This window comes from Athene noctua, chromosome 5 (assembly GCF_965140245.1).
Source record: "Athene noctua chromosome 5, bAthNoc1.hap1.1, whole genome shotgun sequence".
Lineage (NCBI taxonomy): Eukaryota > Metazoa > Chordata > Aves > Strigiformes > Strigidae > Athene > Athene noctua.
Genome location: NC_134041.1, coordinates 13,426,893 through 13,441,510, shown reverse-complemented (window position 1 = coordinate 13,441,510; position 14,618 = coordinate 13,426,893). Strand labels below are relative to the sequence as shown.

Genomic DNA, 14,618 nt, shown 5'->3' with positions numbered 1-14,618 from the left:
AGGCATCTTAGCCAATCTTCTACATGTGCAGTTCCTGTTAAAAAGATACTCCAATAATGTAAAAAATTTGTGATCGCTGCCCTGCCAACATCTTGACACTATCCATGTCAGTAAAGTCATTCCTGATGTAACACTGAGAGATTTCCTTAGAACATAGAATTGTGACTGTGAGCACCTGAGTAGGTTCACAAAAGCAAGTTTAACTATTTCTCATATTTCAAGGAAAAATGTCAAATTTAGTAAATATTTCCTGACTGGTTTCAACAATTTATTTGCTGCCAGTTGCTAATGGCACTTACAGAGCTCCAGCAAAGTCCTCTGGGCAACACATGATATGCAAGAAAGAAAAAGCACTACTTCTGCTGCTTAAACTAAGTTTACACACAACTTACATTATTTATTATAGTGCGAGAATAGGATGTGTAACATGCTATCATGCATAATACATGGTAAGAACATGCATTAGTTCAAGCTTACATTCTCTTTATGGCCAGTAAATCAGAACAGCAGTGCCATATGCTGACAGCTGCAGATCTTGAGGAATTCCCAGAAATAGCAGCAAGCAGTGCAAAAAAGATGCGAAATCAGCTGTTTAAGACACCCATAAAATGGCAACTCTTTGTGAGTTAATCATACAAACAGTAACAAAACCCAGTGATATCTTTCCAACCATGTTCAAAGAAACTGAGTTCAGCACCTAATGTGAGACCGTGCCCCAAGCAAGATCATACTGCTGACTTGAGGGAGCATCTCTGCTCTGACACCAGTCACTCCTCACCTCCAAATTAGCATCACCATTCCCCTGGCCACACAGAAGAGGAGGATGGGGTAGAATTTGTGCAGCTCACAGGCTGTGTAAGCCAGCTAGAGAACGTGCTTCATCCAATGGGGCTGGAAATCTGCAGCGGGGTGGGGAGACGATGAAAGCTGGGGAGCAGGCCCAGCTCTGCCTCACAGATTACTATGGCCTCCACAGAAACCCTGTCTTTCAATGCGGAGAGACCCCCTCTTTTTCCTTCAGTCCCTTTCTGGAGGGTTTGCCAAGGAGACTCCACTCCAGAACAGACACATGAGAGTCTTGCAGATCATGTGATACAAGGTTTACAAAAAGTTTGCTTTTCTCTGTGTCATTAGCTATATATCACAGCAATAGCCAGAAAAACACAGAATTCGGTGGATGGCTATTTACCATATCATTCTTCACTCCCCCATGGTTAAGTCACATTCCTCTGCATCCTCTCAGGAAAGAATGAAAGAATGAGATAGATCTGCTGAAAATGAAACCCTTTCTCCTCAAAGGAACTACGTCTAGTCAGGAAAAACAGGCCTCTTTTAGTAAATACATGAGTCTCTCTTGTACACAGTACATCACAATGCCCACAGACAGCTCCTGTGTGATCCTTTGGCACTAACGCGTAGTTACACTCTTGTGGGTACCCTACCATTCATCATAAACAAACCCCAGACTCGCTCGAGCACAACAAAAGACATATGCTATTTCTGAGATACATGCAGGAAAAAAATGTCAGCAAAATACAAGCGTCAACATGTAAAGTGCTTCTCATTTTCTACATACTAAGGGCACAATCCAGTTATAATTAATGAGTTATCACTTACTTAATTCTTACTTACCTGGACATGTCTTCTGGTTGAGCATCTGTGCTCTGCTGCCAGTTATCTTTGTATGGGGTCCTACTTTTGTTTAGCCCACTAGCAGGTGAATAAAGACCATCTGCATAAGCCCTCCAAGTGCTGGATGGCCTCCTCTTTATTAACTACAGAACGCATTATGCGCACATGGTACTTCTCAGACAAAACACTGCTTACCTTAGCACCCAGGAGTGCAAAGATTTTACTAGGATGGCTGCTGTATTCATGAACTTGCCAAAGTGATTTCCAGTAGTTTTGAATTGAGCCCTCAGAGATTCCTAAATCAGTGAGTCTTCAGATAATTTGTGTCAGGCTGACTTCTTCATCCCTGGTGTTATTTATATAGGAATCTTTAACAACACAGAATTTGCCTCTACTTCTTCCTGTAAAGGGCATGTTTTCCCATTGCTGGTAATTCCTACTGGAGAGAGGAGGACAATAGTTCTACACAGGAGCTAAAGGCATTTGAAGAAACAGAATAATTCAGCAAAGTATTTCCAGGAGAGATCAATTGGTACTCCTCTCTTAAAGCACTTAAGGGGCATTTTTTAGAAGTTGGAACACCATCTGCTCCTGACTAGAACTCTTCCTCAGTCCTTCCTGCTTACTGATGGAACTGATACGAGCAGTGTGCAGATGGAGCCTCCCAGCCCAGATGGAAAGGGAATTTGGCTGGATACATAGACTACTTTTTTCTTTCTGTGAAGAGGCCTCGGTATAAGCAGAGGGATGCGATCTGGACATCTAGTGGGGATGAAAAGGTTGGAATCATGTCTGCTGTGTCTGTTTGGAAAAACAAAACCTATTTTTTAATATTATTCAGATAATTACCTGTGAATTAGTAATTAGCCAGTGGAAAAGATTTTTTTTTTCCTTATGAAAACTTCTGCTCCTATTTAAAACTTTTTTTCCTTGGAAAAAAGATTAAATCAGAAGGTAATGCAACATTAAAAAGTGTATTAAAATTTAAACTTTTATTAAAACCAAGCCTACAGCAAGGCAAAGAATAAAAGCCTTTTTTTTTTCCTTCAAAAACTGTATTTTAAAAAACTAAATTATAAAAGAAAACATTTTGTGACTACTTAGCTGACTGATGGCAAAAAAAAAAAAAAAGCCAAATTATTGGTGAGTATTCCTGTATTAGCAGCACTGAAGACCTATTTTGAAAACCTCAGGTAAACTCCCTGCTTGTTTTATACACGAGTGGTTGATTAAAATAGGACTGCTTGAATGAATAAGCAATTAGGATGTGATTACATTCAGGTAAACTGTAGTAGGCTTTATTTTAAAGAATTAATAAATGATTCTCAGCTGATGTCTTAACTGCTCTCAGAAGGTGAATCATCAAGGTCTCTTACTACACACCAAGTACTGAGATTCTTTCCTCAGTACCACAGTGCTGATTTTTAACAGATTTCAACAAAGTAATTTCTTTGTAGAATAATCTTTAACACAGTGGTCACAGTTCCTTACTCATATAATAAAAATCATGCAAATATGTGTTTAGTTTATGCTAAAGACAGGCTCATTTAAATAAGGAAACTGATGTTCATTTACTCTAGTGTGAATGAAGCCTGCTGCAATGTTTCTAAAAGTGGATCTGCTCTTACTGCAAATCCAAGCAGAGAGCAACACTTATACTTTGCTCTGTGACAACTGCACTCTAATGATGTTGTCAATTTTGCTGTACATTTAGCTGTTCTAAGAGCTGTATTTTTCGTAGCTAGACTTTGCATGAGATATTGTTTCATACAGCATGCAAGAACTCTACAAGGAGCTTCAGTATGAAGCACATATTTTACAACAGATTTATGGTGATTTAGCAAGTCGTATTATCTTAAAAACTTTCTCAGGCTTAAAAACTGCCCTGCATGTGAATACAGCTCAGGCAGAATCCTTATGCTGTGCTTGCTGGGGAGGAAGACTATGCTTCATGAGGACACTTCTCCTGTAAGTCTGTCCAGCCCAACTGTGCTTCCATGTGCAGCACTTCCATAGTGACTTAGACTAACTTGAAGACCTTCTAAATACAAGTTCAATTTGACTGACATTCTCCTTTTCAGTTCCTCTTCCCACAAGGGAGCTATAGGCTTTCCCAGGCTGCCCTGTACAATATACGGGGAACATTCTCCCTAGTTCTGCATGTTCTGCATTCTTCAAACATTGCAGTACAATTTTTTTATTAGCTTTCCATCTATCCAGCCATCCATCTGAACTGAAAAGATGCATATAGTGATAAAACTAGCTCATTGTCTTTTGTTACTACAACTCTTCATCCACCCATGACCCTTCCCCCTCTTGATTTCTTCCCATGCTATATTAGCCTACGACTGATTTTAAACTCCAGGGACAAGAAGCAGCCACTTTAAATTATTTGTGTATTACAGCATTGCCTGTAGTCTGCAGACACTTTGGACACCTCTTCTGCAAGTCATTATATAAATACATTGCAAATGAGAATATCCATCTCATGAGCTTACAAGAAAGTCAGTCAACAAAAGGAGTAGGAAAACACTATTGTTTTCCTTTTCCAAACAGGAAGGTCAGGCATCAAGTGACACAAGAAGTCTGGGACAAAGCCTGTTTTTGAATATAGATGTTTATCCAGGATCATTAGCATGGCCCCAGCCTTTGTCTGACAACCAGCATGAACACTTATAGCACTAAAGTAAGCAGTGAAAGCTGAGCTGTATTAAAAATTAAACCAGAAAGCTGCATTTACAGTAGCAAATAGAAGGGGCAAGAGAGAAGATACCCTGGCATCACCTACCAACAGGAACAAGAAACCAATGATCAGGAGGAGGAGCACTGGTGCAGAGGTCTCCTCCCCATCCTAAGAGTTGCAGCTGCTGATGGGAGAATATATATGCCATGAACATATAAAATATAGATTTATATATACAAATATACAGTAGGAAATAGTCAGTATACAAATACTTACATGTAAAAATAGCTTTTTACTTTCCCCTTTTCATGATTTACAAAAGCATACAAAGTTTCCTGTTGGTTAATGTTTAAGTAGTGTGAGTAAACCCTGTGTGTCATGTTCCACACATGATTCTTTCAAGTGTTCACAGTATTGGCTATTACAGTGTTGAATCTGACATTCCAGATGTTAAAATAATTGTAGGACACATTCTAAACTTAAAGCATTAATTTAAATACAGTTTAAATAAAACTCACATGTGTAGTTGAATTATGGTCATATTACAAATAAGTCTGCTGCAGCTGAAAACTGAGAAAGCTTGGAAATATTTCTACTAGAGATGAGCATATTTTAAAATTCTTGAACTGCTTCTTGATGTGCAGATAATACTGTGAGGTGGTGAGTTCTTTCAACTTCATATGAAGCAATACAAGCTGAGAGAACTCAGTATTACTAATTATCCTCAGTAGGAATGTGGATGCACAGAACAATTCGCCATGAGATCCAGACATGATGTCACTTTCTTCATATACCCAACAGACAAGAATAAATGACAGGTAGCATTGGTTTTGTGTTAAGAACAAATGCCGTATAGCATCCTTCATCAGGAAAGTACTTTATGGACTTAAATTAATCCTCACAGCTCCCTTGTGAGGTAGATAAATACTATCACTGTTTTTAGAGATGGAGAAACTGGAGATGTAAAATGATGATGGCTGCATGGGAAATACTGTCAAAATGCTGGTATTGGGATGTTGGAGAAACTCAAAGGCACAACCAGAGTAAATAGAGCTGTTCATGAGACAACTTCACACTAACCAGGTTGGGTACTGATAGCAGGCTTGGCACAACAGCCAAAGGTCCAGCATGGGCTGCAAAACACAGTCTTTGCTAAGTGCTGTGCTGCTGGAGCTAAACTGTGGGGCAACAGCCTCAAAAAGTACATAACACAAGATGGTGCAGTCCAACCAGGGTGGAAGGAAGCTGCACTTCAGAAGTTATGAATTAATCAGGAGCTTTGAGTAAAGACTCATGAAAGAGTTGTGTACAGTTCAAGAACCATGTTTAGCTCATCTCTAATTTTACCATATATGCAAGTGCTCACATCTTTCAATGTTTTCAAGTGTTTTTTAAAAATTTACTCACTCATAGACCTTAGAGGTCTATATTTTTCCTCCTATTTCTTTTGTGGAAAATTTCTACTAGTACCGCAAATGGAACTAGTGCTGTAGTTAATTAACTAAGGTGACGGACAAGTTTTAAAGGACCATCATGTTCTCTGTGTGCACCTGTATATACAGGAAATCTCATCTCTCTTTAACTGCTACTGCCTTGAAGTAAAATCCAGTTAAAGTATAAAGTGCATTGTGTGGAGTAAAACCCTAAGAAATAAACAATGTGCCTGCCTTCCACAGAGGATTAATTTTGCTTAACAGCTGAACCATCACCCTCTTTGTCTTCCAGTTTTTAGTTTAGTGTTACCTAGGCTGAGAAAGGCCAGCCACATGTAAGCAAAATTACTGTAAACTCAGACATTTTTGTAATATGATGTTAAGGGAGAGTTAAGAAAACCAGTATCAAGACACTGTCCAGTTGGGGTGTGTAAATATTATTGTGTGTTTCTTGGCCCATTTACCAAATACTTTCTTTTCCGTGATAAACCTATGGCCTCCATATGGAGCATTTTCATGCAGAAAGTATTCCTCACACTCATCTCTTCCTGGCTCGTAATAGTGGTAGGGAACTTTACGAAAACCTTCTGACCTAGGGAAAAAAAAAAAAGATACACTTAAGTATTATTTCCAAGAAAAACATTAATATATACTATACCTGAATTATCTGAAATCCTTTTCATGTGTCAGCACCTGAGCTCCTTTGCTAAATTGTAGAAAGGCTTTCATTACAGTGTGATTTGTATCCATTTCCCCATAGAAAATTAAAAGAAGTGTATCTCTCAACATACACTGATCTTAGCAGTTAGTAAGAAGCTGATGGGCTGGCTCTTATGTGTACTGCATGTTTTACTTAACCTGGAGGACTCGGTCCATAAGGCTCCATCTATCTCTAAGCAAGTCTTCTCATTGGATAGTCCCAACTCTTGAAATTGGTTCTTGAACTAGCTGAACAAGGCAGTTATAAGAATAATATATATTATAAGTAGGTAATGCAGTCAGAATTGCAGCTTTAATCCTTCTGTGCTGTCAACTGACTGAAGTGCTATCATGCTGTTTACTGGTTTTACATCAGGGCTATGCAACGCCAGCTTGGCTGAACTCTGTGAGGACAACTTTAGTCCTGTCACCCCTCATCTCAGGGCACCCACTGTGTTTTCATAAACAAAGAACAACATATGTTCGTTCCATCTGGATGACTCAATCAGTGAGATCTGCAAGTTCTAAAAAGTCAGCCTTTAATGTTAAGATACCCTAATTAAACAGCTGTGACTCAAATTCCTCTTTTATTTTTTTTTTTTTAGGGTCTGCCAAGAATGCATCCCACACTAGAGTAACACAGAATGTGGAGTGAGTGTCTGCACAAAGACTTTACTCTAGGAGCTGAGGACCCACTGGACTGGTTACATGCAAGATTTGAACCAGCCTAGGCACAGAAGAATAGATTTGTACTAGTATCATACATTGATTATGACATTTTCTAAACTTTTCTGAATGAGCAATAGTTTTATTTTATATTTTTCTACCATACACTACAGATTAAAGTAGTTAACGTGCTTTAATTGTATTTAGACTTATACTTCTGACAATAGGATTAATCCATTGTCACTGTAAGGTCACTAACAGTAGTTGGTTGGAATTTATGTCAGTTTACTGTGATAAAGCTCACAGGACTTGTTTTATTATCTAATTAGAAACCCCCTACTACTCAAAGGAATCCATATATAACCTAGAAAGTTCAAGTAGGTTGCTCAGTGGTGGTGAAATGTAATTTCAGGTAACTACCCTGGGTTAATCAGTTTCTTTCACTTCCAGGTGTATTTGGCATTCAGAGATCTAATATATTAGTATTTCCTCTAAAGATTTGATTTAGCACTAGAAGTAAGTACATTTTGTCAGAGGAGTATGCACATACTTTGTTTGCAGCTAATTCAGAAACTGCAAAAGATCTTTGATTAAAAATAGTTCCATGTGACATCTGATTTTAGATTTTGTAAATGTTTTTATTTTATCAACAGCAAATGACATATCAGGGCTAAATATGCTGACAATAGTGTCACATTGAAAACACTGGGAAATGACTGCCTGATCCATTTTTTGGATTTATGATATTAAAATCAGTTGTGAAATTTTGACAAGACAGCAGAATTGCAGATGTATGAAAATAATTTCCTGTGATCTTACTTGCAATAGGTGTCATTTATCATCCCATAGACGTGAATTCCATAGCAGGCATCCATAGCCAAAATTAAGGTAAACCAACCCGTACTGAGATATGAACCTGACTGGACTCTGTAAAAATACAACATACACAAAACAAATTGCATTGAGAAATTATCAACACTTTATCAAAGAAATATAATCTATTACCTGGGAGAAAAGGCATTAAACAGCTTGACAATCTGTCAAAACCATACAATATTTTGAATTATTTATATATATGCTTTCATTCTTCCCGGCCTGGGGACATTGTCCACAGAAAAAATACCATGTTAAATATCTGAAGTTAAACAATGCATCTCCCATGAGACAGAAAATAATTTATTTTTACATCCAAAAGATAGCCATTAGTAGAGTGTGCAAAATGAGATAAAGTTCACCAAAAAACAAACTATTGGCAGAGTTTGTGCTGTGTGCGTATGAGTATACACCATCTTCTTCCACAAGCAAAATCTTAATCTGCAGTGTGCTATCCTCATCTTGAAAATTCACATAGCAATGAAACTTTCAAGGACACTTTGGTAGAAAACCATCCAATACAAGGCTTTGAAAACCAAAATTCTGTATTTTCCTTTACATAAGTTTGTCTTACCATTCTTTAAGATAATATAAGAGAGAGAAAAACACAAGAGGACAGTGCCCAGATTGATAACTTTTGCTCAAATAATTAGTTGCATTAAATCAGTTCAAAAGTATTACTTGCATTTGTGAGACCAAATGACATGTGTAAGGATTCGGCTCACACAGTGGCTATGTGAGCAAATGTATGCATTGTTAATTACAGATCAAATCTTGTTCACTCTCTCACGCAGGTGTTACCAGTGGGGGACTAAGAGTCGGTAGAGATACCCATATAACCTGAGCAAGCAAGACTTACTGCTTTAAAACCTCATAAGTAGTAAGAACACACTTAGGCCTCATTGCTTACAAACTGGTTGAAGTCCAGCTTTGTGCCTGTATTACTTTCAGTTTGACTAAAATAAATGAAAATAATTACCTTAAAATTATAACTAATTTGCGCAATTTCCAAAAAAAGATATCACAAAAGTAATAAAAACATCTTAATAGAGCCCCAACTTCCGCTCAGTTTGAGCGAGTTGAGTGCAAGTGAGAGGACGGGATAATTTGTGCCACATATTTTATCACTTAGCTTTTGGGTACAGCAGGGAGCAGTCTGTTCTCCATCATAAGTTAAAGTAGCCTAAGGTTTGCACACAATTAAGTTTTGCAGCAACAGAACTCCCAGGTATGCCTATGTGCAAATCAGTTATCCCCATCAACAAAATCTTCTGAAAACATTTTCATCCTGGGGTAGGAATAAAGCTTTCATGTGGAAAAATAATGTCATATAGCAACTTATCCAGTCCATAAACCCTAACTTTCCTGCAAGACAGAAGAACCAACCTCAGGTGCTTCTTCCTGATTCAGAGCAATACTACCGTCTCCTGCCTTCCAGGTAAATCTGCCAATCAGTGGCTTTGGCTGGGATTCTGTGTTACTTCCTTGCTTGTGCTTGTTGAAGTTTGACTAAATGCTAATTAAGATCATGGGTGAAAAAGTAGTTGTACAACCTTTATAATGACATTTACCTGACACATACAGGACTGAGACTCAAACTCCTTCTCTGATGAATACCTTCTATTATGCATGGTAGAAAAGCTCCAAAAGCTTTACATTCCTAGAGAAACTCCAGTACACTCCAGTTTAAACAAATGTTTTCTTCTTTTAGTGAAAAACAATTACTTCAACTCCCACAGAGTTTCATTGTACTCAAGAACACTGAAAGTAGTTTGGGCTACAACTTCTTTTCCTTGCCCCTGTGTATCATCCTTCATGGGTTAGCTGGTGTGAACTTCTATCTCTACCTTTCCTGAAGCATCCATTTCCTTGGGAAAACTCCTAAGTATCTGTTTAGCTCCTTTCATAAAGGACCATTCTAGAAACAGTAAGTAAAGGGTTAACAGCATTGTGTGGGAGAGCTGAGCACACACACGACCAATGTGATCAAGCAATAGTTTATTACAACTAAGAAAGCCCTTTTATAATGTTCTCCTGCACACGTGAGTAACATGCAGTACAAATCCTCAAGACTGGACAGTTAACTTAGCCCGCACTTTAAACCTTCTTATGATTGGATAAAAAGTGCCACATCAGCCTTGCCAGGCTTCCTGCCTTGTGGAACTTCCTCTTCCGTCCCAACCCCTTCCGGGGGTTGTTTGTCTCGTCAAGTTTCTCCCCCCTCATTCAGGGTCACATCCTTATCGCATTCTTGCTCACGCTGAGGCTCTTATCAGTCTTGTTCTCATGCAGGATTGCTCACATGTCCATTCTCTCACAGACAGTCCTCTTGAATCCCAACAGTATTGAAGAATGACAAGTGGGAACAAAAGTCAGGGTGTCAAATACCCGTTTCATTAGGTGGACACCACCTAAAATTGTGCTTCTTGATGCCTTTATAGTCATGAAACTGTACATCTGTTTATCTGTCCTGTTAGGATCTTCATTTCTTCAAACAGAATGTTCTGCTACTGTCTAGCAAAGAGAATTCCCAATCCGATTCATGTTATTTCAGAGTAACATTCTGTCATGATAAAAAGCTGCATTGCTTCTAGCTTGCTTTCTGCTCTTGCACCAGAAGAACACTAGCCTTGAGCTTTTAAAGCCATTTAGAATCATAATAACCATTTATAAGAACACTATGACTATCAGGACCCTTCCGATAATGGAGGTTTATTGGAGAGTACTACATTGACAGTAGCATCTGAAGTTTGCTATACTCAGGAGGAAAAAGGAATTTTAAAAAAGAATTAATCAATATTTCATGCCTTGTTTTAACACCATTGGACCTTAGTCCTCTCATCTGTACACTACACTGGCAGGATAAATAAAAAGAGCAGAGTGAGTTCCCAGATACCTTCCCTGGGAGATGAAGTACATGACAGAATACAGATTATATAGTTTAAAACAAAGCATTCCTCCCACTTTTTCCTCTGAAGATACATAGGGATACAGGGGAATATACTTAAGCAGTGGGGATTCTGGATGTTTTGGTAACACCTTAGAATACAATCTGATACTGTAAACATACTTTCAACATTGTAATGAAAGCAATATTAGAAACGTGAAAACACTGTCCCTAAAAAGTCATAAATCTCTGAATGCCTTTTAAAATATCATCCCATAAAACTGTAGTGCAAAGCAATGTCTCAGCCCTTGCTATTATGCTAACACTGTGCACTTAATTTCTTTCTCTACAGGAGAGTTTTACATGTTTTCTGACCAGGGCATTTTGAGACTCATTAGAAAGAGTTCCTCTTGTTACTGTAATTGCATTCAAATTTCAAATTTTACACATTGAAAAGAAAAGAATCCTCCATTTATGTGTAGCACAAGGCCATGGTACTGCAAAGGTCTGAGGGAAGGAGGACATTAATCCCAAAATAGGGAAAACTGGAGTTTCTTAAAAATGATCCATAGAACTACTATAGGCAAATCTATTGTAATGTATATGTGTGTGCAGCTAATCCAAAATTGTTCCCTATGGCTCACAGTGACTCTTTCTTATACTCTAAAATTAATGGGGCACCAGAACCAGGCAGGAAATTGTCTCAACAGCTCAGGAGAAAATAATGCACTATTTTTCAAAAAATGCATTTAAAAAGATGGTTTTGTGTTCAAGGCATGATTTACAGTTGGATCCAGCAATAAAAAGGCAATGCTCACAAAAAGTTACTTTGTCTGTTTATCTTGAAAATGAAAGCTTATTTTGCATACTTCCTACATTATTAGGATTCTTAAAGAAATGCTAGTTATTGGGATGTAATTCATCCTCCTAAATACCATCCAGCGTTTCAGAAAAGTACATAGGCATATGCTTAACATTAAACACATGAAAAGACCAATGGAATCAACTTAATTAAGATGCTTGAAACAAAGTATATGCTTGCCTATCTCGCTCTTAGTGAAGGTTTAAGTGCTTAAAATGTCATTATTTAATCTCAGAATATAAAACTAAGCTCCAAGATTAACAGTTACTTGCAAGTTTCAAGTCTCAAAACATAGAATTTGCATTTTTAGTAATGCTTTCCATAAACTCCAGTAGAAAAAATGGACTATAGTTTCTCCACACCACCTTAAAAAGGAGACTTGCCTTCTATATTTTAGAAGGAAATGGTAAAAAGCACGTTTAGGATTGCTAGAATTGTAATGTGTAATACATAAAGCTTTAATTTAAAAATAATTAAAAATAAACAATTAGGGTTCTTTAGCCTTAGCTTTCTGATATTCTACAAAAAGCATAAGAAACTGATATAAAGAAGATGGAATAGAGTACCCTGTAAAAATGTTGGTGACTAAAATTAATCTTTTTTGACATCTATAACCATGCTCTGATGTAGGCTAAATGAAGAGAAAACTAGTTCCTTCTCTCATCAAGGGAAAATGGAGGAACATCAAATATTTTCTTAATGATCAAGGGCAGGAGAGTTCAAATTAGATAAAAGTTTTGTTGTCACTTGAGTTCTGATTTTACCATGGAATTCCAGAAAGGTCTTTGCTTTGTTCAGTTGTTCCCGTATTTTTATGCGCACAATCAATTCTAGCTCTATGGTTCAATGGACTGTAATTTCCAGTGGGGACTTCAGTGGTAAAAAAATAAAAATGGAAAAAAAATGTTTGTTAAGGCGGAGATGATCTATAGACTAGCAATTTCATGTCAAGCTGATTACAGAAAAGAATTTAGAAGCCTATTCTTTAATTCTTTACTGGAAGAAATTAGAGAGCACAGAAGGTCAATTAAAAGTCTTAATTAAGATGAAAAACGAAGAAATTTAGGACTTCAAGAAGCTATTAAGTAACAGAGAGCTTGCCAAAAGCATTAGCTAGACACTTTTCCTTTTTTGCTTCATTTCAAAATATTGCAGTAAAATAAAATTCAACAATGACAGATTGAAATGACAAGATTCTTCAGGCCAATTAATTGACAAAAAATTTTATCTTTTCATAAAGGCTGTTTACAGACTCTAATCCTCAGATGACCCTCCTACCAAACTACTGAATCAGCAGCAGCTCTATTTGCAGCAGCTTGTCAGGCCCCTTGATTAATAAAGAAGTATAAATAACGGTATTGGTCTAAACAAACAAAGAGACTGTAAACCACAGAGTGGAGGCTTCATAATGTGAGATGTCCTTTCAACATGCTCAAAGATTTGTAAAAATTATTCAAAATAACCAGAAATATTTTCAAGAACTGTGTCAAGATTAGCTTAGGCTATCTTCAGGTAGACACATCTCTGGTCCTTATTTGTATCCACAGTGCATCAAGATACCGTTATATCTCTGAGAGGGAGTCAGTATACTCTGTTTTTGCTTGTCTCTCTGCTACTGGCCCTGTGTCAGCCTCATCTCTGACTGACTCTCAGGAATGAGAGCAGAAGGTACATGTCTCCTCCGCACTCTCTTGTTAAAGACAACTAGCTCTTTTTCTCCACGGATTACTGTAGGTTTTTGCATTGCTGAATAACAGTATGTTTCCTTACAACTAAAAATATGGAATATTTATCTACCAACACCAACTGGTGGTCCATTACTTAATTCTATACAAATTAATGCTACCATTGTACTTATGTTGACTGAGATTTCTCTTTTTTCTGAGGAAGCATCTCTGAATATAGCCACTTAACAACTCTTTGCCAAATTAAACACCCACATTCCCCAAGTCACAACTTAGGTCTATGCCTTCCTCTTCATATCAAAAGTAGATTTGTAAATGACAGATTAGAATGAGGTGACAGAAAAATGCCCCCACCTCTGAGAGGACAGGAAGGCTCATTTTCCTAGCACCTCTCCTTTGAGGAGCACATATACTTCTCATGACAGCAAGCTGTTTTCTTGAGAGGAAGATGGGAAGTATTACATTTGATACAGGAAAAGGATAAGACTCTAAATGCTGAAGAGTATTAGCAGTAGCCTAAATTTAATTCTGTTTTCTGTAAGATTCGGTGCTTTGTTGCTAATAATTCCATTAAATACTTTCTGCAGAAAAAGTAGCACAAGAGCAATGAAGATGCAAGCACAGAGAATTGATTTCACCTGGTTAAAATGGTTGCTATTTCTGCATTATAAAGATACCTGTTAGGCAGTTGTTTATCATAATTATTCATTCTTTTGTACGTGTGCGTGTGCACGCATGTGCTTGCTTTGCATTCCATAATGATGCAGGACATCTAATAATAAACACCCATGCCCCTCTAGCAGTGAGCAGACTGTCTCACACATCCAAAAGCCCACGCAGTGCTTCAGGTCATTCTGAAAAGTGAAACATTTATATATGGACAGATGTTTTATTATCCATCATGTGTGGTTTTATGCAAAGCTTAAACAAGTGGAATGCATTACAGACAGCACAGACCACATTCCAAATTCAGACAGTGGCTGTGCCCTGCAAGATGTACCTGGGAATGGAGAAGTGATGCACTTCTGCCAGCCCAAACTCTTGGTAGATCATCCTTACTGTGAATCCTGAAAATAAATGGCAGTCAGGTGGCATACTGTCCAATTAACCTCCAGAAATATAGGCTTTCTATCTATATTAATATCACACCAATGGAAGACAGAGGATGAGAGTCCATTTCAGTTGAGTTTGCTACAAT

At 37.6% G+C, this 14,618-nt stretch overlaps 1 protein-coding gene across 1 annotated transcript in view; it reads right to left on the bottom strand.

Annotated features, from left to right (window-relative positions):
* Positions 1–6,037: 6,037 nt before the first annotated feature.
* Positions 6,038–14,618, bottom strand: part of ST6GALNAC3 (ST6 N-acetylgalactosaminide alpha-2,6-sialyltransferase 3) — a 219,604-nt gene continuing 211,023 nt past the window's right edge. Inside the window, exons 4-5 of the mRNA XM_074906404.1 lie at positions 7,933–8,040; positions 6,038–6,340 (exon numbers count right to left, since the gene is read on the bottom strand). Of these exons, the coding sequence (XP_074762505.1) occupies positions 6,154–6,340; positions 7,933–8,040 (295 nt within the window). The 3' untranslated portion in view covers positions 6,038–6,153. The remainder of the gene's footprint in view (positions 6,341–7,932; positions 8,041–14,618) is intronic.